The following is a 27103-nucleotide window of genomic DNA, read 5'->3' as shown; positions in this document are numbered from 1 at the left end:
GTCCCTGCTTATGTAAACAGCCATCGAGCGATCAAATGATACATTGCATTAGGCAAATTTGCTGCAAAAGAGCTCTTTAAAGTATGAAATAGCAAAGATAGCACCTTGGATCAGGACTAAGGCGTATCTGACCCAAGTCATGGGAGTTTCAATCTCCTCATGTGTACATGAAACCTGAGTCATGGACAAGGAAGATAGGGACAAAATTGATGCGCTTGAATATGGTGTTGGCAAAGTATTGAATTTACCACGGGCTACCGGAACAACAAACAAAGCTGTCATGGACGAAGTATAGCTGGTAGTAAGCTCCTTAGAAGTATGGATAGCTAGACTCTCCTTTGCCCACCGAATGAGCTTAGCCCATTCAAAATGTAAAAAAAATCATGTGATTATAGATGCATTAGGATCTTTTTGAAGTTTTATTATTTTCCGTTTGTCTATATGTCTGTTGTTTTGCCAGTATCAGGCTGTTTTGATTCCTGTGGCTCTATATTACGTTTTGAAATTAATTACTTGTGAACCTTCTTAGGCCATGCTTCTCTTTCAACATCGCTTTAGATAGTCAAGGTCTCATGCCATTTCATATAAAGTTGAGGGTTGTGTTTTCCATTTCTGTGAATAATGGCCAAGCAACTTTCTAATCAGTTGCTGAGTTGGTCTTTGGGTCCTTGCACAGTTTCAGATTTATGTCTGGGTTCAGTCCTGTGTCAGGATATTCACCAGGCCTGGTTTCAAGGTTCCGGTGTTTACCAAGCCTGTTTTCACAGAACCTTTAGTCATTGCCTTAACAGGCAGGGCAGAAGCCCCCATCCTTAATAATAATATAATAAATTATGTTTATGATATGTAATCATGTATCTAATAAGAAAAAGATATATGTTTTTCACATTATGAATGGCTCAATTTAAAATATATTATTTATTTTTGTTTATTGATTATTTGTTCCCTAAGGTGCCTAGACTTTGGTGGTAAATCTGCATATGATTGCCTTATGATAAAGTCAAAGCAAAATACGTGCTAATTTCTGAAGCACTTAAGTTAGAAAGTGAATGTATCCCACAATTTCTCCCTAAAAAAATAAATCACTAAGAAAAGTTTCCTGTGTATGTTTTCATGATCATTAAATGCATATATTTAATTGTGTACAATAATAATTTAATTTTACAGAAATCGAATCTTGCTTTAATGTTATGAATCTTTTTGTTTTAGGACTTCTGAGACTCTTTCGTTCTAAAAATAACTATGATGAAGTTTAGATTTTACTTAGATCTTATTATATCATGCCTTCATCTAATAATTTATCTAGTCATATATTTATGATTCACTATTTTGTGCTATGCTAATGTACTTCAAAGTACCACAGTTTTATTATAATTTTGCCATATATTGTGAAAGCCAAAAGAAACAAAACGAGTAAAAAGATCAAACCATATTGGGAGGATAGTATTAAAGTGATTTTTACCTATTTCATCTGAAAATGTCTTTATTTCACAGTCATGATTGATTATTCATTTTTCTGAGTGTAGACCAAATCTGTCAACATATTTGAACAGAGTAAAATATACTGTACTATTTCAAAAGCAGCTGGCAATATAGATTTTAATTTTTTATATATTCATTTTCTGAATTTTATACAATGCACATAGAGTAATTACTAAATACTATAAAAGAAAATACAGGTTAAGCTTTTTGAAAATTCATGTATTAGGAATGAAGAAGCCAAGAGGGAAATGGGCTTAAATTATGTGAATGGTTGTCATTTATGTAGATTATATCTGTTCTATATAATCCCAAAAGGTAAGATGAGACCTATAAAGGAAACAAAAATCACATATCTGATGAAAATATAAAATAGTTTACACAGTGAAGGGATGGTTTTGCTTTACACAGGTAAAGAAGGTCTTGACAAAGTGCTCCAAAGAGCTTCAGAGGGACAGAAGTTAATAAAGGCAAAAACTGCAAGGCAAGGGAGACAGGTGGATCCTTTTGATTGGTTAACACTTACAAAGTTCCACCTCTGCAGGATGTTAGCATTCTCTGCCCTGCTAGGTTTTATGTACCAGCATTTTGGCTGATCATTAAAATCACATGATTTCTAACATGTAGACATCTACAGCCTGTGTTAAGAATAATTAACTTTGGCATTATGATGATTTCGGTTGAAATACAAAGGGAAAGAGTTTGTTGAAGGAATAGAGTGGTTACAAGTAAACCACTAAGTACTCTAATGTTTAAGGAGAGATGAAAGGGTTTTTGATACCAAAAAGTTAACATCATCAATTTTAATTATAAATTGGGTGAGTTAGAACACAAATTTGGGAAATGGCAAGTACAGTTGGGAGGGTTGCTTGCTTAGATTTGGCTTAGTGACTAAGGCCACATGCTTAGCACAATGTTTAACACCCGTCCAAGTCAAATATTCTTGTCTTAGTTTCAGCTATTTCTAACCATCCACTGGTCTATAAGTAGAGTTTTCTCCCTCCTACTGAGTCCATTCAGTCTGATTGCTACCCTACAAGGTCAGGCCAGACTTGCCCCAGAGGGATTCTGAGGCTGTAGACGCTGCAGCAGCAGACTGTGTCCTTTGTCTCAGATGGAGCAGCTGTGGGTTCACATCAGTAGCGTTTTTCTGAGCAGCCCAACAGTGACCCTCCTGAGCACCCAGGACTCCTAAGGACAATGAGGTGGGTAAAACGGCATTTTTCTGCAGAAACTGTTTGTCTGTAGGTTAAAGAGAGCACGAGAAATGTTCACAGAAGTGACAGTCAGTATTATATTGTATGACAGAGAAGTACAAAAATAGAGGGATTTTGTACAAAGAGGGATTTGACTCACCCTCTAGCCAGCAGTACTGTTCATTTCAAGAGCTTTAGTTGTGGAACATTCCTTCTCAGAACTAGTGTGCAAAGCCAGATGTATTACTTGGAAAGTATTTTAAGCTCAACTATGGAAGATATTTTGACCGATCTTCCAGATGAAGGATTTTTTGGGGTGGGGTGGGGTATGTTTTTCTGTATATTAAATCCAAGATAGGTAAACCTACAGAGACAGCAACTGGATGAATAATTACCTAGAGGCATGGTGAGGGAAGCTTGGGGGAAATGGGGAGCTAACAACAATGAGTATAAGAAGAAAATGTTCTGAAATTGATTATGGTGATGATTACACAACTCTTCCTAATATGATGGAGGAATTAAATTTTGTTATATGTCAACTATATGAAAATAAAACCATTAAAAATAGGTTAAATTGTGCGCCATCTCTTCCCAGGGGTGGCGGCAAAGTCCGTTTTCAGTGAATGATTTACTCTGCCGAGCGGTTCTGCTTAGTGCCAGCCATGGAGGGCGAGCGCTGGGCCTTTTCCTGCGACAGGGCACTTGGCTGCCCAGCAGAGCCGAGTGGCTGCTGGCGGTGCGACCGATCCAGCCTGAGGAGAAGGAGCGTATTGGCCAGTTCGTCTTTTCCCAGGACGTAAAGACAGCCATGGCTGGTCGTCTGATGATAAGGAAATTGGTTGCAGAGAAATAGAATGTCGCTTGTAATAATATTCATTTGCAAAGAACTGCACAAGGAAAACTAGTTCTTGCAAAGGACTCATTGAATCCTTATCCCAATTTCAACTTCAAAATTCCTCATCAAGGGGACTAGGCGGTACTTGCTTCTGAACCTGAGCTGCGAGTTGGAATTGATAGAATGAAGACTAGCTTGCCAGGTCGTGGTTCAATTCCAGAGCTCTTCCATATTATGAAAAGAAAATTTACCAACAAAGAGTGGGAAACCATCAGAAGCTTTAAGGACGAATGGACTCAACTGGATGTTTTCTAGAAATTGGGCATTGAAAGAAAGCTTCATAAAAGCCATTGGTATTTGAATGACGACTTGAATTTGATATATCCCCGTTAAACTTGGATGTAGGCCAAGTTTAGGAGAAACTGGTTTATTCCTAAATGGGAAGGAAGAAAAAGAATGGGTGTTTGAGGAAAGCAACATTGATGAGCATCATTTTGTTTCAGTAGCTCTTAAGAAACCCGATGGATCTAAGCATCAGGATGCTCCATCTCAAGATGAAGCTAAACCTACTGAGAGGTCGTTTAAGTTTCTGACCTTCAATGATTTGATAGTGTCTGCTGTTCCTGTGACACCTGAAGATCCTGCACTTTGGGACTGTTTTTGCTTCACAGAAGAAATACTAATACGAAATGGTACAAAATCATGATATGACTTCCTAAGTAGCAAAGACAAATGAAAACTTTGTACTCACGGAAAAATGAATACCTAATATCAAATTTTGTTTTCAAAATAAATCCTGCAACCATCTTCCTATTAAAAAAGTAGACTTCCAGGTCAAGATTGTTCAATTAAACAGGCTCACCTCTTTTTATTTCTCCCCTAAATCAGATTGGCTTGACAAATAAAAATAATTATAAATATATGCTGGTGTAGGGGTAATAAACAGAAAATAAAAGCATTTAGATCCTCTCTTTCAGAGGTAACTACTTTCAAAACCTTGTAGTATAGCCTTTGAGAATTTTTTTCTTGGCAAATGAAATTTCCAAACAGTTTTTAAGAATTGGAACATTTTTGTTTGTGTTTGGTTTTTGGTGGTTGTTGTTAACTGTGCATCTGCTGTTCATACATATCAATAAATATAATTCTGTGGCATAACTTGTTTTAGTGGTTGTAAAATACTCCATTGTATGGCTATTATAGGATGGTTTGGGTTGGAGGTAACAATGTCCAGATATAGTTGACTTAGAAGAACCAAGGTCATTTATTACCTCATATAACACAGCTCTGAGGTACCATTAAAGATAATTTCCTGGCTCTCAAAAAAAACTTAGGTTAAATTGCCTCTCTATGCGAATGTGATAGAGATGGTTTTGGGAACTAGAAGTTCCTGGTAAAGATCATCTTCTGAACCCAATAATAGGTTTTAAAATCTGCCCTGACAAATTGTGCTTTAAGAATCTTGCATCTGCTCAACTACCATAGATCTCCCCCTGGCTTTTTAATTATCCAGATCGCTCTAAGTCTTCATCTCCTGCTGCATCTACTTCAATTTCTATTTCTGAAAGTTTTATTACTTTGGGACTGGTTTCATTTTTCAAGGTACTGAGTAATAAGAACCATGTTATTGTACTGTGTCACAGAGTAGATTTCAACTCACAGGAACGCTATAAGGAAAGAGTAGAACTACCCAGAGGGTTTACAAGGCTGTAATCTTTATGGAAGCAGACGACCCAACCGTGTTCTGCTCCCGTGGAGCAGCTGGTGGGTTTGAACCACCAATTTGATCAGTTAGCACTTAGCATTACGCTACCAGTGCACTTTGAATCATATACCATATACTTTGTGATAAATTAACTCATATCAACTAGTTGTAGTTAATAACATATACAGTTATGTTAGAAGACAAAAATTAAGTATATAAAAACTAAGCATTCCTTCCCCCCACTATCAAGACCTCAATTCTACCTTACAAATCAGATTAGACCAGAACAAGCCCACTGCTACAGATAAGAGCCCACAACACAGGGAATCCAGGATAGGTAAACAAACCCCTCAGGGCCAACAATGAGAGTAGAGACACCAGGAAGATTAGGGAAGGGTGGAAGGAGAAAGGGGAATTGATCACAAGGATCAACTTATACCCTCCTCCCAAGGGGTTGAACAATGGAAAAGTGGGTGAGGGTCAACAGAGGATGATATGAAAATAATAATCTACAACTTATCAAGGGTTCATGAGAGAGGGCAGGCGGGGGAGGGAAGGGGAAGAAATGGGGAGCTGATATCAGGGGTTCAAGTGGGAAGAGAATGCTTTGAAAATGATGATGGCAGCATATGTGCAAATGTTCTTGACACACTGGATGAATGTATGGATTGTGATAAGAGATGTAAGAGCCCCCAATACAAGTATTTAACAAAAACAAAAAGAGAGGAGTGTGAGTGAAAGAGTAATGGAGCAGAGAGACTGCAGCCTCTACCCATGTAAAATGTTCTTTAAGATGTAAATACTGACACAATGGATGGATGTATATATTGTGATTAGAGCTGTATGAGCACCCAATAAAATGTTTTTTTTTAAAAAGCAGAGAGGAAAGCAACTGGTTATAGAAGTTTGCTCATTTCTTCTCTTCACTTACCCCACATTTCTGACTTACTAGGGGCATCAGAATGATAAGCATTATGGCGAAGTATGGTCTACATTTTCCCCACTGCTTAAGGGATAGCAGTTAAAAATGTTCCACATAATCATATGGTTTATGTTTGTTTTTTCTCTTTTCATCTAGGTTTGGAATTTTGTTTACTGATCTGGAAGAGAGACAGAAAGAGCTGGGCATTGCTGGCTTTGGCGCCTCTGTCACTACCATGGAAGAAGTCTTTCTTAGGTGGGTACATGGAGACAAGCAAAGCCCTCTAAGGCAAGGGCAACACCGGTTCCACTTTGGAGGCTAATTGAAATTTCAGATTTTACACATTAGAAAATTTAAAGTGAAGTGACTAAGATATCTGTATATATTTAATATAATGATATATTAAATCTATATAGAGATATATCTATATAGAGATACATATCTCTATAGATACATTAAATGTCTGTCTATCTGTCTATCTATCTATCTCTATCTAAACTGGTGGTGTAGTGGCTTACACATTGGCCTGCTAACCATAAGGTCAGCAGTTCAAAAACCATGAGCACTCTGTGGCAGAATGATGAGGCTTGCTACTCCAGTAACGATTTCCAGTTTCAGAAACTCACAGGGGCAATTCTACTCCATCTTATAGGGTCACTATAAGGTCGAATTGACTCAATGCCATGAGTGTATATAATAACTTCATTAAGGAGTGCATATTTTCACAGAAGAAGCACACCAGCTTGTGTGATCCCAAAATAACAATAATAAAATTCTAATATGGTGAAGAGAAAAGTATCAGAGCTAAAATTATGGACTCCCACTTTTTGGAGGGCTATGGGGGACAGTGGGAACCTAAAACCCATCTGCAGAGTATCTAGTCAGACTGAGCCACTGGCAAATTCCCTCTAGCCACCGGCATGAGTCTCAAACAGCCTTACTCTTAAGCGGAGACTATTATAATCTTGATTATATGGAATTAAACTTGATTCTTGGCCAGATGACCTCCTGATAGACATGACCTGAATTTGTTCTGGGTGGAAGTATCTCTTACTTGTTTCACGACAGAAATTTCTTCCCTGGCTGATGTGGGTCTTTTCCTTCTTACTCATTATTTGTATTTTTTGTCTTTATACTATGATGAGTTAATCCTTGTTTTCCCAGCTGTGAAGCACAGGAGGAGTGGATGCATAAATATAATAACTGATACAAGGGGTTATAAGGAATGCAGGGGGAGGTGGGTAATAGAGAGGGAAAGGGAATTTTTAGAGTAAATAAGGAAGGCGGGAGTAGGGAGGGAGCAGGAGAACTGATTGTGATCTAACAACTCATCTGAACGGGGCGGGAGGGGGGCTTGCTGTCATAATGATTATACAATTCTCCTTGATATGCTTAAATAATTGAACTATTGAATTGTATGATATGTAAATTATGTGCCAATAAAACTGTTGGGGGGGAAATGCACGTTTTAACTCACTCAGAGTAGGATTTAGCTGTTACTCTAATTTTAATGAGTTCAACTTACAGAATCGTTCATTCATTATATTGCCCTTGTTTTTCTCACTTGAACTTGACTTCCAGAAGCTCTGTTGCTTCCATACAGTGCTCCTGCCGGTCAATGAGAAAATCAAGTCACTTTTTGAGTTGAAGGCTGTGGCTCACATTCTGTGGGTTCTGTATTTCGGGATAGTGTTGAAATGAAATGCTTTCTGCTTTTTTTTTAACATAGGGTCAATAATGAAGCAGAGTCACAAGATGTCAAAGAGCCTCAGGACAAAGACCCAAACAAGAACCAAAATGTGAATGCTGCCACATCTTTTGAGATAGTAGATTGCTCTGGCCTGATTGAAAACTCTATTAAATTTAATACTGGGGTAAGCATCTTCATTAAGAAGCCTGATATTTGGTTAGGGCAGAAGAAATACATTTTATTTTAATACTTGAAGTGAAAGAAATATGGAGTTTTCTGGAATAGCAGGTCCAACTATACATGAAATTGTCTATCTCTTCCACACCTAATTAATTCCCCAAAGCAAAAGCCAGAGGTTCTAGATATCAACTGTTACTCATCACCACCGTTTTTCCTCAAAGTTCTTCTTAGCTTTCTTTTAGAATTCCTTGTTAGTAAATTGATAACCCAGGAAGCTGTTAGTTCACTGACTATTGATCAAGGCCACTAGTTACCTGATGTTTAATAATCAAGAATGTCTAGTATATGAAATATATATGCTTTTGTAATGGAATTGTGCTATCTATGGGATCATTTTCAAATCACTATGATAATCATATTAAGTCTCGTTAGCTGCCAAGCACTTCTTTATTCTTCTTATGAACATTTATTTCCCCTCTAAATTGCCTGGGGTTTCTTGACTATTGAAAGGCTGAAATATAGGATATGTTTTTTTTAAGTGGCCCTATGAATATGTATACCAAGGGTAGTATGAACTATCTGAAAAGGTGGGGATTCAGATGGAGATCGAATTTCCCCAGAATTAGCCATGGCACTTTGGATTTTAATTAAATAACACCTAAAATATCAAATTTTACTTGTATCACATGATTAAGGAATGTGATTTTCTAATGTTTGTACACTTATATATTTCCTATTTACTCTTTCACAAAAGATGCAGATAAAGCCATCTTAGGAAAATTTCTGATCTCTGAATGAGTGTAGTCTTTCATATTTTGATGTTATTTCCAATAGCTCATTTTTGTGAAAGCTACAAAGAGCACTGTGCCCTGCTTTTGGAGAATATAAAACATACAGAATGCCCTCATGTGTCAGAGTAAGGGCATGGTATGACTGCAAACCAAGTCTAATATCTTGAAATCTATTAATAAAAACTGTACAGTAGGTGTGTGTTTATCTCAAAAATTTCTTAGAACATTTTCCTTAGGAAATGAAAAAAATCCAAAGATCACAAGAGAAATCGATAGGATTTTGTTTTCCTGGCTAGAGATAATGCAGTATGATTAAATAAGCAAATCGCCCTGGTGAGAGTAAACAACTTCATATCAAAAAACCATATCTGTATCATTTAATCTAATATCTGGCAGCAGGAGTCTACATACTTTCTCTGTAAAGGGACTAGCTAGTGGTAAGTAGTTTAGGCTTTATGGACCATATGTTCTCTCTAACAGTCATTCAAATCTGTCCCTATAGTGTGCAAGCCACCACAGACAATATAAAAATTAATAAGCATTGCTGTGTCCCAATAAAACTTTATTTACAATAATAGGTCATCAGTTTGCAGCTCTTGCCCTATACACAGAAAAAACTGACTATATTATCACCACTCTGGTTCATAATGCTTAAGTGCTATGATGAACTATATGTCTTCTGTAATAATATTGCACAGCATTTGTCTTAGTGACTTTCAACATCAAGGACATGTTTAAGTCTATGACCGATGTAATTTTACTTCTATCTTGTTTTCAGTGTGTCCTCTACTGCCAGCAGTTCATAGCCATGTTCACAAAGAGAGCTTTGTTCAGCTGGCGAAACTGGAATCTAGTGTTGCTGCAGATACTGGGCCTTCTGGGTGTCATTGCCTTCCTTTTGAAAGTTGACGAATTATCCGCGGAGACTGGAGAGATCACCAGAAAAATCGCTTTGCATCAATATGGGCAAACTATTGTGCCTTTATCGATTTCTGGGAATTCTAGTTTGGCTGTGGATCTCTTAAAACAGCTTGAGATTATGCTAAAATCTGAAAAACAAATACTTCGGAGAGTGCAAGGTAAAAGCTTACTAACAACAAAAACAAAACCCTTCATCGACAGAGACCTCTGAGCGTTATGGGGGAAGGAGAGTCTTTAACTGTAGTATCTACCCGCTCTTTTATTTTCCTGCTAGTCACCAGTCTCACACTCACCCTGCCCCCCACCATCAAATTGATTCTGATTCCTCTGGAGACCCCATATAGAGTGTCTAAGCCTGTCAATCTTTATGAGAGCAGATGGCCTTGTCCTCCTCCCAAGGGCAATGCTTGAGACAGCAAGACAAGGGCCCCTTTCACCAGTCGGAGAGAGTCTAAATTGGAGTCAAGAAAGCTATTCTTTGTTGTGTTTTATTATTATTTATTATAATGACTGTTTTAGTAATACCTGAAACAGGTCTACTGGAGGCTTAAGGGGCTAGTTATCTCAGCGAATATATTTTAAGTTGCTATAATAAGCTAACATTTACCAAGCATTTATTAAGCTAAAACCGGGCTAAAAAACTTTACCTGCATATCATTTAGTGTGAGTAGTCACCGTAATTAAAAAAAAAAAATTAGTCTTAATAAAATTAGGCACTTTGGTATTTGCCTCCACTTGTCTGTCAGTATATTGCACTGTGGTGGTGGTTTATGTGTTGTTGTGATTCTGGATGCTGTGCCACTCGTATTTCAAATGCCAGGAGTGTCACCCACAGTGAACAGGTTTCAGCAGGGTTTACAGGTGAAGAACAGACAATGCAGAAGGGATTGGCTGACCACTTCAAAAGCAGTAGCCACTGAAAACCTTATGCACACCTTTGAAACAGTGAAGGCCTATTGAATGGAAACAGAACATTGTCAGAGATTGTGTCCACGGATGGGCCCCTAGGTCCGAGTCACTCAAAATGTAACTTAGGAAGAGCTGCTTCTTCGGAGTGGAGTCAACCATGGTCATGAGAAAGGAGTTCGTCCTGTGGGAATGGAGTCTTGGGGATCTGCATCTGCTGATGGGGCACGACTCAAGATAAGATGAAATAACTCCAAAAATCTGCGAGTGATCAGGCACTTGGAATGTACAGAAGTCTGAAACAAAGTAAAATGAGAAGTCATCAGAAGTGAGATAGAATGTATCAAGATCGATATCTTAAGTCGTAGTGAGCTGAAATGGACTGATATGGGCTGCTTTAAATCAGAAAATAAAACCATTTACATTGGAATAATACAATCAAGAGGAATGGCATTGCAGTCATTGTCAAAAAGACATTTCAAAATCAATCTTAAAATACAGCGTTGCCGGTGATTGGATCATATCTATCCAGCTTGAAGGAAATCCAATCACTATAACTATTATTCAAATGAATACACCAGTCACACAAGTTAGTGATGAAGAAATCGAAGAATTATACCACAGTCTAAGACAGAAATTGGCAAAACATGCAATGAAAATTCATTGATAATTATTGGTTGTTGGAATGCAGAAGCTAGAAATAGGAGAAGAACAGTAATTGGGAAATTAGGACTTAGTGATAGAAACAAAACTGGAGATCACATGACAGAATTTTGTAAGACCAATTATTTGTTCATAGCAAATACTTTTTTTTAACAACACAAAAGGCAACTCAACCCATAGATTTTTCTAGATGGAATACATGGAAATCAAATTGACTATATCTGTGGGAAGAGACTATGGAGCAGCTCAATGTCAGCAGCCAAAACCACACCAGGGACTGACTGTGGAATAGACCATCCATTGTTCATATGTAAGTTCAAGATAAAGCTGAAGAAAAGTGATACAAGCCACAAAGGCAAAATATAACGTTGAGCTGATCTCATCTGAATTTTGAGGACATCTCAAAAACAGATGTGATGCATTGAACACTGACGACAGAAGACCTGAGTTGCTGAGGGAGGACATCACGGACATCATTCACAAAGAAAGCAGAAGGTCATTACAAATAGGAAAGAAAGAAAAGGTTAAAGTGAATGTCAGAAGAAACACTGAAATTTGCCTAAATTGTAGAGAAACTAAGACAAATGTAAAAAAATGAAGTCAAAAAGCTGAATAGAACATTTCAAAGGGCAGTTGGAGAAGACAAAGTCAACTATTATAATTAAATGTGAAAAGGGTTAGAGTTAGAAAACCAAAAAGTAATAATGTCTTTGGCATATCTTAAACTGCAAAAACTCAAGAAAAAGTTCAAGGCTTGAGTTACAATATAAAAAATTCTATAGGCAACATATGGACGGATGCAGGAAACATCAAAAATGGATGGAAAGAATACACAGAATCACTGCACCAAAAAAAATTAGTAGATGTTCCACCATTTCAGGAAGTAGCATATAGGCTACTAGAACTAATGGTGCTGAGGGAAGAAGTTAAATCCACACTGAAAACATTAGCCAAACACCAGGACCCAGCAATTGATGGCATACCAATGGAAAATATTTCAATAATGGATAAAGCACTGGAAGAACTTACTCATCTATGCCAGGAAATTTGGAAGACAGCTATTTGGCCAACTGACTGGAAGAGATCGATATTTGTGCCCTTTCCAAAGAAAGGGGACCCAACAGAATGCTCAAATTATATAACAATACCATTGATACAACATGCTACTAAATTTTGCTGAAGTTTATCCACGAATGGTTGCAGCAGTCCATGGACAGGGAGATGGCAGAGGTTCAGGCTGGATCCAGAAGAGGATGTGGAATAAGGGATATTATTGTTGATGTCAGATGGATCTTGGCTCAAAGCAGAGAACACCAGAAAGATATTTGCTGGTTTTTTATCGACTTTGCCCAATGAAGTATACTCTATGGATCATAACAAACTATGGATAACCTTGAAAAGAATGGGAATTCCAGGACACTTCATTATGCTCATGTAGAACTTGTATATAGATAAAGAGACAGTTGTGCAAACAGGGCAAAGGAAGGGTATATGGTTTAAAACCAGGAAGGTGCGCCTCAGGGTTGGATGCTCTTACCATACTTAACCTGCAATATGCAGATGACATCACCTTGCTTGTTGAAAGTGAAGAGGACTTGAAGCAATTGCAGATAAAGATAAAAATATTGCAGTATGGATTATGATTCAGTGTAAAGAAGACCAAAATCTTCATAGCTGGACCAATAGATAAGATCATGATAAATGAAGAAAAGTTTGAAGTTGTCACATTTTTTCTTGCTTGGATCCACAATCAATGCTCATGGAAGCAGTAGTCAGGAGATCAAAAGACAGATTACACTGGGTAAATCTGCTGAGTGTTGAAAAGTAAGGATGTTACTTTGAGGACTAAAGTGGGGCTGATCCAAACCATGGTATTTTCCATTGTCTCCTCTGCATGTTAACGTTGAACAGGAATAAGGGAGACCAAAGAAGAGTCGATGCATTTGAATTAAAGTTCTGGAGAAGAAATATTGAAAATCCTATAGAGTGACAAAAGGACAAATAAGTCTGTCTTGGAAGAAAGATGGCCAGGGTGAGACTTTATCTAATATACTTTGGACGTGCTGTCAGGGGAGACCAGTCCCTGGAGAAGGGCATCACACTTGGTCAAGTGGGGAGGCAGCGAAACAGAGGAAGGTCCTCCAGAAGATGGATTGACACCGTGGTTACAACAATGGGCTCAAGCATGGGAACAATGATCAGGATGGTGCAGGACGAGGCAGGGTTTCATTCTGTTGTGCATAGGGTCATTATGAGTTACAATCGACTAGATGGCGTCTAACACAGCAGCAAGATTGATATTTAAGGAAGTGGAGTAATTTGCTCCAACTCAGATATGCAGATAAATACAGGAATCCCTGAATCATGCAAATGGATAATGCTCTGGACGCCTAACTACAAGGTTGACAGGAGAGACATCTCCGAAGAAAGACCCATAGATCTACTTTCCCAAATCCAGGCACTTGAAACCACAGGGAGCAGAGTTCGATTCTGGCACAAATGAGGTTGCCATCATTTGGAATTGATTCTATGGTAAATGGCTGAAGTGATTATGAGAGGGCTCTAAGAAGTTCATGGGGAAATGGAATGATTTTTAGAGTTTCCCTGTAACATAAAAAAAAATATTTTATTAGGCGCTCTCACAGATATTATAATCCATGGTTCCAGTCGATCAATCATAATTGTACAATTGCTATCACCATCATTTTCAATACAGTTTCATTTCTTCTTGAACTTTTTGATATCAGCTCCCCTTTCTTCCCCTCCTTCCCCTTTTTGAAGCCTCCTCTTACAAAGATTGGATCTCCCTGGAATCTGCAAATGCAACCATTCCCTGTACCACATGACCTCTCTGAGGATAGAATGGATTCTCTTTCAAGTACTATCATTTCCTACTCTCAAAGGAGCCCTAGTAGCACAGTCAGTTAGAACTAGACTGCAGCTCCAAAGCCAGCTTTTCAAACTCCCCCTTCATTCTGTGGGTGAAAGACAAGGTTATCTGTCCCCGCAAAGATGCACATGTTGGAAGCTATAGTGAGCAGTTCTACTCTGTCCTATAGTGTTGCTTTGAGTTGGGATTGACTAGATAGTGGGCATCTAGTGTGTACTATGCTTCAACTGCCATCTTATATCCTAATAATTAGCAGATCTTTCCCCCCTCTCCTCTGGCTCTGTTGTGTGAGATGAAAATACATTTGAAGATAGTAATCACCTTGTATCATAATTCCCTTAGGTCTACAGCCTACAAATAACAGACGGACTTATTTTAATGAACTATCCTTATCCCCTCTTCCCTGAAAGGAGAATAGTTAAAGTCTGTTAACCAAGGTCACACAGTGAAAGGCGAGGGAAAATGACATGTCCTGACTCAGAAAATGATTGTTTCTATTACATTTAAAAATGTAAAATGCTTCACTGAATATGCTTTCCTGTTATATTAATATTGGGACTAAAAAGATAGTAAGAGGATGTAACAACTCCATTGCTATTATCTGGTTTTTGATTAAACATTATCTTTCTATCCATTAACAACAATGCTTTAGACATGGACAGATATCCTGTAGGGTCAGCCAGTCCTACTTTGTTTGAAGACACCTACATATACTTTTCAAGTTCATTATCTTAGCCACAAGGAATTTCTTTAATGCATGTTACTAATGTTATATGGTTTTGCTCTGCTTCAAATGGTATGCATTTTAACTTGATTTGTTAGGGAAAGAAAAGGACAGGAAATATTGTCGAATGTGCTCTCCTTATCCCCCACATTCCAGAAGAAATAATTTCCAACGAGGGAACAATTTTCTAGTTAATTATTCATCTCGAACATTCTTCTCAAACAGTGCATGCATTAAACCAAAAACCACACCCACTGACGACAAGTAGATTCTGATTCAGAGTATAGAATAGGACAGAGTAGAACTGCTTCAAGGGTTTCTAAGACTGTACGCTTCATGGGAGCACGTTGCAACATCTTCCACCTGCAGAACATCTGAGGGGTTCAAACGGCTGACCTTTTCGTTAGCAGCCAAATGCTTTAACCGCTGGGCGATTTTCTAATAAATAAAGCCAGTCCCAAAGGTCTTATTTTTATGTCATTCTTATAGGAAGGTGCAGCAGATTATAAAAGGTAAACATGAGGGATAGCTATGGGGATTGAAGGATTCAGTGTTACTAGATGTGATTCTATAATTCTGAAAGATGTTTCCATCAATTTGTCCCTTTTATTACTGAGTACTATTCCATAGGACATGGCTTCTGGGATGTTTCCAGTTTTTGTTTTTGTTTGTTTGTTTTTCATAGGCTGTCATGAAAATTTGTGTATGGGTATGAACATATATCTATCTACTCCCTGGGATAAGTGAACAGCAATGCACCTGGTGGGGCATATGATACTTGTATGGTCAGTTGCTAAAGCAACTGTTTTTAAAGAGTGCTTGTCCCTCCAGCAATGTATTAGTGATCTAGTTTCCCTGCATCTTCCTCAATATGTCTACTATTCTAACCGTTCTTATGTTGTGTGTAGTGCTATCTTATTGTCATTTTACTTGCCTTTTCCTGATTGGATTGTCCATTTATTTTCATATGTTTGTCATCTTTAAATAATCTCAGGTACCCTTGGCTGCCAACCCCTACACCAGCAGTTCAAGCCACTGTTTCTATTATGATTTCTAGTTCCAGAAACCCTAGGGAATGGTTCTACTTGGCCATATAGAGTCACTATAGAGTCCTATAAAATCATAAGGGACTCAATGACAGTGAGTTTTGGGTGTTATTTAGTGTCCGTTGAATTGTGTGTACATATCTTGCACTCATTTTCTAATTGCATATTTTCTACTATTGAGTTTTAAGAATTTTTCAAATATTTTCTAGCTACTAGCAGTTTGGTTTGTTTTGTTTGGGAGAAAAGGGATATGATTTTCCTTATATGAAATCCAGGATAGCTGAATCTGAAGAGAATAACCATATTAATATTTTCTCGGGATTATAGCTGAGGATATTGGGGTGAAATGTGGAGTTAATAGTAATGAGTACAAGAATGAAGAACATGCTCTCAAATGCATCCTGGTGATGATTGTACACCCACTGTTGGAAAATTGAACTGGAGGACAACCAAGTGATACTATTTGGTTCCAATTCCCCCCAAATCCTGTAGCTAATCTGTTGGGGATACAATGACTAATCTTGTTTCTTCATCCTAGGAAATGTCCTGGATTACTTGATGGAAAATAAAGATTGTATTCGCTTGTGCATTGTTGCACTTTCCATTGATGTGAATGAAAACGGAACCGAACTAACTGCTCTTTTCAACAATGAAGCGTACCATTCCCCGCCCACAGCCCTGACAGTGTTGAACAACATTCTCTTCAAGTCACTTGCCGGTCCTGAAGCGTCCTTAACAGTCTCCAATAAACCTCAGCCACATTTTGATAAGGAGGACGCCGTTAAAGAGTGTGTTGTCGTTAGAATTCGTTTGACATTTTGTCTGTATTTCTCCTGCCCTAATTGCATTCATATGATAAAAAATTACTATTGACAGAAATCTTTATGTTTTACTCTTTGGTTGCTGATATATATTTTGTTGTTCCTTCTTCTTTAGGCATCAATCTGGAGGCCAGGTGGCCTTAGATGTGCAATTTGGCATGGCTCTTTTGATTAGTGGTTTCTGCCTCCTGACAGTAATTGAGAGAGTCACTAAGGTGAAGCACATCCAGTTTTTGAATGGAATGTATGCCTTTATATACTGGCTTTCTGCCCTCATGTGGGATTTCATCATTTTTTTCATTTGTAGCTGCTTACTCCTGGTGAGTGTTAGATAAAGGTTTATGAGGGCTCGTTTTTGTTCTGTTCCCCATGGAAGATTTGTATTCACTAACAGTGTCGTTAGCCTAACTCTGATAATAAAATATTTGTGCATCTTAGGCTATACATAAAAAATCCTATGGTATAAGCTCTCTTCATCATATTCATCCCATTATTCGAAGGAAATAATTTTTCTTATAGAAGATAATATACTTCTCATGGATAATGCAAATTTATTGAATACTGAATTTGTGCTGAATCTAAAAATTGCTCTAGAAGTGCCTACCTGCCATCTAATCACTGCTGATTTGTTTCCAGGGTTATATCGGACTTTGGGCCTGCTGGAGCTACAAGACATGGCCAGTCTTTCTCATTTCCTTTGGGGTTGGCCAACTTATTTAAAAACTTATTTAACACCTGATATCATCTATACTGGAATTCAGCATGTGTTTCTGTGTTTAAATCACACCTCCAACTTCTTTTACTTGAGTTTACAGCTGAAGCAGACGTATGCACAATCACTGTTTTTTCACTGGGGTGAAAGTATATGCAGCAAAACATAATTGGTTCAGCAACGACTACAAGTGTAACTCAAAGGCTTTACTTTCATTCTTCAGGTTGTATAATAATTCACAATATCCTTTGACATATTATTCAACCTCCATGAACACCAACTTAAGCAAAAGTTCCCTTTTCCCTCCTTACTAGTCATTTGTAGCTACTAGTTTTTGTTTGTAGTCATTTGTAACTACTAGTCATCCGTAACTACTAATCCTTTGTAACTACTAGTTTTGGTTTGTAGTCATTTGTAACTATTAGTCATCTGTAACTACTCGTTTTGGTGTCTATATACTTGCTTATTTCAAATAAGTGAGATCGTACAGTGTTCTCACTTTTCTGATTGATTTATTTTACTCAGTGTAATGCTTTTAGGTCCATTTATGCATGAATAGTATTCCATTGTATGCACACATGCACTTTGTTTATCCATTCATCTGTTGTGGATATCTTGGGTGTTTCCACATTTTGTCTGTTGTGACTGGTGCTGCAATGGAGACTGCTGTACATCTGTTTCTATCCCTTCTTTCAGTTCTCTTGGGCATATACAATATCACTATATTAAAGGCTAAGCTAATACCCAGGAATCCCTAATGTCGAAATGTATGGAGGAGAATGAATTGAAGAATACACCTTGGTGTGAAGAGCTCAGTGAGATTTTCATTACCTCAAATTACATCCATCCAAAAGAGTATAGCACTTCCTTAAAGGAACATGAATTAGGGATACCATATGATCCAGAAGTCTTTATACCCAGCACATATCCCAAAGAAATAAATAATAAAATGCAAGCAAACAGATATAAGCATACCTATGTCTATTCCATGTCTAACCACAATAGCAAAAAGATGGGAACAACAAAAATGCCCATCTTTGGAGACACGGATAAAAAACTCTGGTACATACATGTAATGGAATATTATATATCTCTATAAAGCAATGATTAAGCTGCCCAAAACCTCATGATATAGACAAATGCTCAACAAAGTTAATCAATCTCATAAAGACAAATTATGGATGAGGCCAATATTATAAAAGAAGAAAAGTGATTTTCACAACAAAAGAAACAGACTTTCAAGTTTATAGGGAGGCTAAGGGAGCAGAGAGGGAGAACATGGGAGGGGAAGGGAAAATATTGTCATTTCAGCATGTAATAATTTTTAAAATTATATTCATTTTATATAAATATGGAATTGGAGCAAACAAACACATATGAACCTACAACATACCATTTTTCCAGTTAAATGTATAGTCCAGAACTCCCCAATCATATACAAAATTTATTTCCTTTGAAGTGTGTGTGTGTGTGTGTGTTTGGAGATGGTAGAAAGCATATATGCAAGTTACAGGGTACATATAAGTGAAATCTCTATGGGAGGTAGTGTGAGAAGTTTGTTCCTTAATAATGTGTACTAGGAATGAAAACCTTATACTTGTCTGTCAGTTGGTTGTACTCTGGTGGCTTGTATACAGCTGTGATGCTCGAAGACATGCCACGGGCATTTCAAATATTAGTAGGGGCACCCAGGGTGAGCAGGTTTCAGCAGAGTTTCCATACTCTGAATAGTCTATGCAGAAGTAATAGGCTTCACACATCTGAGGCACTAGCTACCGAAAGCCTCATTAACAGCAGTGAAACATTGGTATAGTGCATTTAAGACAAAAGGCACTCAGAATGCAACTGGGGAAGAGGTGCCTTCTCAAAGTAGAGTTGACCATAATCACTTGGATAGAGTTGGGAACTTCCATTTGCTGATGGATAGGATATGAAGTAAAATGAGAAGAAACAGCTGTGAACATCTATTAGGAATTGGAACATAGAACTTACAAAGTGAATTTTGAATCTAGAAAAATAAAAATGGAATGCATAAAGATCAATGGGCTGGGATGTTTTCTTGCTTTATAATTACTTCTTGATATAAAGTTCTTTTTTTTTACATACATATGAGTGTTACTGGACTTGTTTCTCTAGTCAGCTTGGCCTGACACATGATGTAATGAGAACATTGTTGGAGTTCGTGCTGGAGGATGGACCTCTAGGGTCTGAGGCACTCAATATGGAGTTTAAAGAGGAGCTTCTTCCTCTTCGGAGTGGAGGCAACCATGTGACATGAGGATCTTCATTTGTTGATGCGGAATAAGTCGTCATAAGAAGAAATAGCTGCAATCTTTTGCTAATGATCAGAACTTGGAATGCACTAAGTATGAATCTAGGAAAATTTCAAGCCATCAAAAATAACGTGGAATGCTAAAAATCAATATTCTAGACATCAGTGAGCTGAAATGGGCTGGTATTGGCCATTTTGAATCAGAAAATCATATAATTTACTATGCTGGGAATGCCACAATCAAGAAGAATGGCGTTCCATTCATTGTCTAAAAGGACATTTCAAAATCAAGCTTGACGTACAATGCTGTCTGTGATAAGATTATATCTACTCACCTCTAGGGAAATCCAGTCATATAACTGTTATTCAATTAATGCACCAACCACAAAAGCTAGTAATGAAGTATTAATTAATTCTACCAACTTTCTAAATCAGAAATTGAAAAATGCAATCAAGATTCCTGAAGAATTATTGGCAATTGGAATGTAGAAGTTGGAAACAGAAGAAGTAACAGTAGTTGGAAAATATGGTCGTGGTGATCAAAATGAAGCAAGACCGATGATTTGTTCACAGCAAATACCTTTTTTCAACATGTGGACACGATGGAATACAGAGAAATCAAATTGACTACATCTGTGGGAAGAGACCATAGAGAAGCTCATATCAGCAGCCAACTATGGGCAGGGACTGACTGTGGAAACAGACCGTCAATTGCTCATTTGTATGGTCAAGTTCAAGCTGAAGAAAATTTAAAAAAATCTATAAAAACCAAAATGCAACCTCGAGTCTATCGCATCTGAATTTTGAGACCATCACAGAATAGCTTTGACGCATTGAACACTGATCAGAGAAGACTGATAAGTTAGGAGAGGACATCAAGAACATCATTCACGAAGAAAGCAAAAGGTCAATAAAAAGGCAGGAAAGAAAGAAAAGATCAAAGTCGACGTCAGAAGTGACTCTGAAGCTGTCTCTTAATTGTGGAGTAGCTAAGGCAAATGGGATAAGTAACGAAATCAAAGATCTGAATAGAACTTTTCAAAGGGCACCTGGAGAAGACTGGTCAAATACTATAATCAGAGGTGAAAAGGCATGGATTTAAGAAACCCAACGGGAAGAACACAATCAGCACATAAGTGAAATAAATCAAGCAAACAATCGTCTTGAGTTGCAATATAAGATATTCAACAGGCAAAATACAGAAGGATGCTGGAACTTTAAAAAACAAAACAAAACATAGAAGAGATCCATCTTTGTACCCATTTCAAAGAAAAGTGACTCAATCAAATGCTTAAACTATTGAACAATATCACATGCCAGTAAAATTTTGCTGAAGATCACCCGACAAAGGTTGAGGCGGTACATTGACAAGGTTGGGAGCTGTCAGAGGTGCAGGCTGGATCGAGAAGAAGACAATGGAACAAAGAATATGACTGCTGATGTCAGATGGATCAACATAGAGAAAAATCAGGAAGATGTGTATTTTTTATTGACTATTCTACTCTGTGGATCATAACAAACTTGAGAAGAATAGGAATTTCGGAACTTGTACATGGATCAAGAGGAGTTGTGCAAACAGAATAAGGAAATACTTCATGATTTTAAATCAGGAATGATGAGCTGTATCCTCTCACCATATGTGTTAGGCCAGGTAGACTAGAGAAACAAATCCAGGGAGACTCATATGTGTATAAAAAAGAGCTTTATATCAAAGAGTAATTGTATATTCAAAGAGCTTTATATCAAAGAGTAATTGTATATTAAGAAATCATCCCAGCCTAATCCAGATCAAATCATTAAGTCCAATATTAGCCCATAGGTCTGATACAAATCCAGAAATTCTTTAGACTCATGCAACACATGCAATGACACCAAATGCAGGAAGATCACAGGCCTGTGGGTGGAAAGTCGAATGAATCCAGTGGTGGTAGAAGCATCTCAGTTCTGGCAGGGGTCTTCACATGCCTCCTCCAGCGCCAGGGCTCTGGTTCCATCAATGTAGCTCCATGTGTCTTGTCAGCAGCAAAACGATGCAGAGAACGTGGGTACAGCCTCAAGTGAGCTATTTATCTCCGTAGTGCCTCCAAATGAGGTCCTCAAACTGCGACATGATTGACAGGCTAAACTCCATCCCTTCACTCTTAATTATCTCAAGTTGACACCAGACTATGTAACTAGCACACCATACTTATTCAATCTGTATGCAAAGTAAATAATCAGAGAAGCTGGATTATATGAAAAAGAATGTGCCATCAGAATTAGAGGAAGATTTATTAACAACTTGTGATAAGCAGATGACACAACCTTGCTTGCTGAAAATTAGGGGGACCAGAAGCACTTGCTGATAAAGATCAAAGATTTCAGGAGGCTTATTTTCTGTGTAGATCTCACAAATGTATCTTGGGCTCCCACTGTCATCCATAGCCTTCTGCAAACTCAGAATCTCACAATTTTAAAAAGAGGCAAATTGATTTAATCTGTATTAAAGATGGGGTTAATTGTGTCTATCTCTAAATATGTTCAAATCTCTATCTAAATAATTTGTTTTGGCAATTTTCCCTCACCTTGCCTTTATCTCTGCACTGCAGGCAGTGTTCAAAATGTGCTCAGTGGACGTTTTTGTCATGGAGGATCATGCTCTGGACACAATGCTAATCTTCCTGCTGTATGGCTGGTCTTCCATTCCCTTCATGTACCTGATGAGTTTCGTGTTTGAGGAAAGTACTAGTGCCTACATCAAGCTTGTTCTATTCAACTACCTTTCAGGCATTTTCACTCTCCTCATAGACATCACGTTGCAGCACAGCAGAGGTAAGCAGTGCACAAACTGTCCCCATCCCCAGAAACCAAGAAAACCCACAGTGGTCCAGTGATTCCAATTCACAATGAACCTGTAGGAAGACATAGAAATGCTCCCTAGAGTTTCATAGACTATACATTCTTACAGAAGCAGACTTGCTTCTCTTTCTTCCACATACTGGTTAGTGGGATCGAACTGCTGACCTTTTGGTGAGCAGCAAAACACTTAAACCACTGTACCACCAGGAGTCCTCCCTTCTGCAGAAGGAAGTGGTAAGTAATAAGGAAGAGTGAGGTTTAAAATATAAGAATGTGAGAAATTGTAGGTTTGGGAGGAAGGTCTGTACTTAATATAAATAAATATATTTATTTTGTGTGCATGTGATATCCAGGCATTGTGTTAGGTCTGGTATCCTGCTATTGAAGAAATATGAACGAACCTGAAATACAAGTTCATTGCCATGACAAGTCCTCTATATCCCTACCTTCTGAAACTCTATTACATGGCTTTAAGAATTCTATTTTGTACTCAATTTTGGACATTTTAGAAGAAAAAATAAAATTGCAGCTTTTTCTTAGAAAGTAAAAACCTTAGAAGTAAGAAATTGTATCCTAAATATCCATTTTACATACTATTGTTTAAATGCTGTATCTTGATATTGTAATCCTTAGGATGTAGTCTTTAGAGTGAAATAAAGAATAGAAACTATAGATAAGAATTTCAAATGTTCAGGAGATTCTAAATTTCAAGCAGTTCTGGAAAGGATTCATATTGGGAAGAGGTACAAGATTCTGAACTTCCTAACGAGATTTTTCAGGAAGGAGGAAAACTATATGCATCCCACATTCATATAACTAAGCAGATTTTCTTTCCACCAAGACCTGGCTTTCAAAGACTCTTTAAAATATGTATCTCTTTATTTTCCTTCTCTGATGATTGATATTTGAGGAAAGAATGACCAAGGTAGGACCAAGAAAGCTCCATTGTGTTATATGGGGGTCATTCGAGTTCAATACATTTTTAAGCTCAGCTTCCAGACTCAGAACAGACTACAAAGAAGAAATAGCTGGCCACTTCTGATGAATTAACCATTAACAACTTTATGAATACCAGCACAATACAGTCAGGTATAGTACCAAGGACGAGCCCATCAGGTTAGCAGGCACTTGAGATATGGCTGGGGAAGAGCTGCTTCCTCATAGTGGAGTCAACCTTAAAGGTGTGGATGGTGTAAAGTTTTTAGGACCTTGATTTGTTGTTGGGGCCTGACTCAAAATGAAAGGAAAGCGTTACAAATCTTCATTAAATACTAGACGGATGGAGGCTACAAGGAAAATCGGAATCTTCAAAAATAAAATGTAATGCATAAAGTTCAGTATCCTAGATGTTAGTAAACTGAAATGGACTGGTAATGGCCATTTTGAGCCAGATAAGTATGCAATTTACTATTCCAGGAATGGCGCATTCAACAGGAATGTGTCACATTCATTGTCGAGATGATTTCAAGGTCTACCTGGAAGTACAATGTTGTCCATGATACAGTAATGTCTATACACCTACAAATACTATTTAAATTTATACACCGACCACTGTTGCCAGTGTTAAAAACATTGAATGATACCAAATTCTTTGATCTAAAATTTATCAAACATGTGCTGAAGATGCATTGATAATTACTGGCCATAGCTGAAAACAAAAAGGAAGAGGGAGCGGTGTTAACAACACTTTACTTAAGAACCACTAGGTAATTGAAGAAATAAAGAAGACAATCAAAGATTCCTTGAAACAAAGAAGAAGGAAAAGACAACATATGAAAACCTTTGGGACATGGGAAAAGCAATATTCAGAGGGTAGTTTATAGCAATAACTGCACACATCAATAAGACCAAATCCTAAACAAAACTCATTGCTATCAGATCAATGCTGAATCATAAGACAAGGTAGACCTGTCCCTGTGAGTTTCTGAGATTGTAATTCTTTAAAAGAATAGAAAGCCTGGGCCGAAACGCTAAAGGCGTGCAACAGAGCAGCACGGGGAGCAAAGCAATGAAGTCCCCGGGGAATACCAAAAATAGACTTTGGGAGCAGGGCATGGCATACCATCTGATTCGACCAGAAAACACTCCTAAGTTTCAACAAACAGAACTGGAACTATTTATAGGCTTTTCTTTTTTGTTGATGGTTTTTGTTGTTGGTATTGTTTCCTTTTGTTGTTTTGCTCTGTCTTGTTTTTATGCTTATTATTGTCTCTGCATGTCTGTCTAGATAAGATAGGCAAGACAAACAATCTGGAGGAGAAAACAACAGGACCGATGGTTTTGGTTCTGGGGGGACATGGGAGCAGGGGAGAGAGGGGAAATGAAGTGGGTGTTAACAAATCCAGGGACAAGGGAACAACAAGTGATGTAAAATTGATGGCAGGGTATAGGATGCCTGCTAAGGATTGATCAAGGGCAATGTAACTGAGAGGAATTACTGAAACCCGAATGAAGGCCGAACATGATAGGGGGACAAGAGTAAAGTAAAAGGAAATAGAGGAAAGAACTAGGAGGCAAAGGACATTATAGGGGTCTAAATATAGGCATGTACATATGAAAATATGATAATATATAAAGATAGGGAAATATATCTATGTACATATATTTATAAGTTAAGTATTAAAGTAGCAGACAGACAGTGGGCCTCTACTCAAGTACTCTCTCAATGCAAGAACACTTTGTTCTAATAACCTGGCATTCCATGATGACCTTCCTGACAGGATCGCTGAAGACAAAATGAGTGCATAGGCAAATGTGGTGAAGAAAGCTGATGGTTCCCGGTTATCAAAAGATATAGTGTCTGGGGTCTTTAAGGCATGAAGGTAAACAAGTGGCCATCTAGCTGGAAAGCAACAAAGTCCACATGGAAGAAGCACACCATGTGATCATGAGGTGTCGATGGGATCAGGTACCAGACCTCAAAGACCCAGAACAAAAAATCATAACAGTGTGAATGAGGGGGAGTGTGGAATGAAGACCCAAAGCCCATCTGTAGACAATTGGACATCCCCTTACAGATGGGTCACAAGGAAGAGACAAGCCAGTCAGGTTGCAGTACAGCACCGATGAGACATACAACTTTCCTCTAGTTCTTTAATGCTTCCTCCCTCCTACTATCATGAACCCAATTCTACTTTACAAATACAGCTAAACCAGAGCGTGTACATGGGTACAGATAAGAGCTGGAAACAGAGGGGATCCAGGACAGATAATCCCCTCAGGACCAATAATAAGAGTAGTGATACTAGGAGGGGAGGGGGATGTTTTGGAGAGAGAGTGGGAACTGATCACAATGATCTACATATAACCCCCTCCCAGGGGAACAGACAACAGCAAAGTGGGTGAAGGGAGATATCAGTCAGTGTAAGACATGAAAAAAATAATAACAATTGATAAATTATCAAGGGTTCATGAGGGAGTGTAGTTGGGGGAGAAAGGGGAAAAAACTGAGGACCTGATACCAAGGGCTCAAGTAGAAAGAAAATGTTTTGAAAATGAATTGATGGCAACCTATGTACAAATGTGTTTGACACAGTGGATGTAGGTGTGGATTTTGATAAGAGTTGTACGAACCCCCAATGAAATGATAAAAAAATAATTATTTAAATTAAAAAATAAAAGAGTGAAAGATATGTATTTCTCAATAAGGCAGAAAGAATGAAAATAAACACCTTTTTCCACTGGAAAAAGTCCAGCAAAGCAAATCTTCAGATACTGGAAGACATAATAAAGATTAGGGTAAAAATAAATGAATCAGAAAGTAAAATTTTAAAAACCATAGAAAAGAATTTGGTTCTTTGAAAAGACTAACAAAATTGATAAGCCATTGGCAAACCTAATATAAAGGAAAAGAGTAAGAAAGGGAAAAACCATGAATAAATGAAGTGGATCATACTTTGCAGAACCATATGAGATTTTAAAAAATCATATAGTATTATGGAAAATTGTCCTCCTAAAATTTGAAAATCTAGAAGAAATGGATAAATTTCTAGAAATGCATTTTTTACCTAAATTACCACAGGATGATATTGAGTCTCAACAAGTCTATACCACCCAAAGAAACAGATTTGGTCATAAAAAACTTCCCAACATCAAAAAGTCTGGATCCAGATGGTTTCACTGGGGGATTCTAGCAAACATTTAGAGAAGACTTAACACCAAATTTGCATTAATTAATTCCAGAATTTTCAAATGGATAAGATACTGCTAACTCATTTTTTGAAAAAAACAAAACAAAACACACCAAACAACCTATAACTCTTATACTTAAATCAGACAAAGACATCACCAGAATTGAAAATTACAGACCAATATCTCTAATAAATATAGTCTCAAAGATCTTCAATAAAATCTTAGCCAACAGAATTCAACACAGCATCAATAATAATAATATTCCACAATCAAATAAGATTCATAGTACAGATGCAAGAATGGCTTAATATTAGACCATATTATTATATCAATTGATGCAGAAAAGGCATTTGATAAAATTCAGCATCTATTCCTGATAAAAAC

General features: G+C 37.6%; 1 protein-coding gene and 1 pseudogene across 1 annotated transcript in view; both read left to right on the top strand.

Annotated features, from left to right (window-relative positions):
• LOC101660369 (phospholipid-transporting ATPase ABCA3-like) overlaps window positions 1-27103 on the top strand; it is a 199696-nt gene that overhangs the window by 128763 nt on the left and 43830 nt on the right. The window contains exons 16-21 of the mRNA XM_045285080.1: window positions 6291-6389; window positions 7864-8008; window positions 9574-9874; window positions 16484-16733; window positions 16882-17086; window positions 22339-22561. Coding sequence (XP_045141015.1) covers window positions 6291-6389; window positions 7864-8008; window positions 9574-9874; window positions 16484-16733; window positions 16882-17086; window positions 22339-22561 — 1223 coding nt within the window. The remainder of the gene's footprint in view (window positions 1-6290; window positions 6390-7863; window positions 8009-9573; window positions 9875-16483; window positions 16734-16881; window positions 17087-22338; window positions 22562-27103) is intronic.
• LOC101662985 lies at window positions 3299-4216 on the top strand (annotated as a pseudogene).

The sequence above is a fragment of the Echinops telfairi genome, unplaced genomic scaffold, assembly GCF_000313985.2.
Source record: "Echinops telfairi isolate 266 unplaced genomic scaffold, ASM31398v2 ScPeMD7_5;HRSCAF=22, whole genome shotgun sequence".
In the NCBI taxonomy this organism is placed as follows: domain Eukaryota; kingdom Metazoa; phylum Chordata; class Mammalia; order Afrosoricida; family Tenrecidae; genus Echinops; species Echinops telfairi.
The sequence above is the reverse complement of the archived record's forward strand: the minus strand, read 5'-3'. Positions and strand labels throughout refer to the sequence as shown.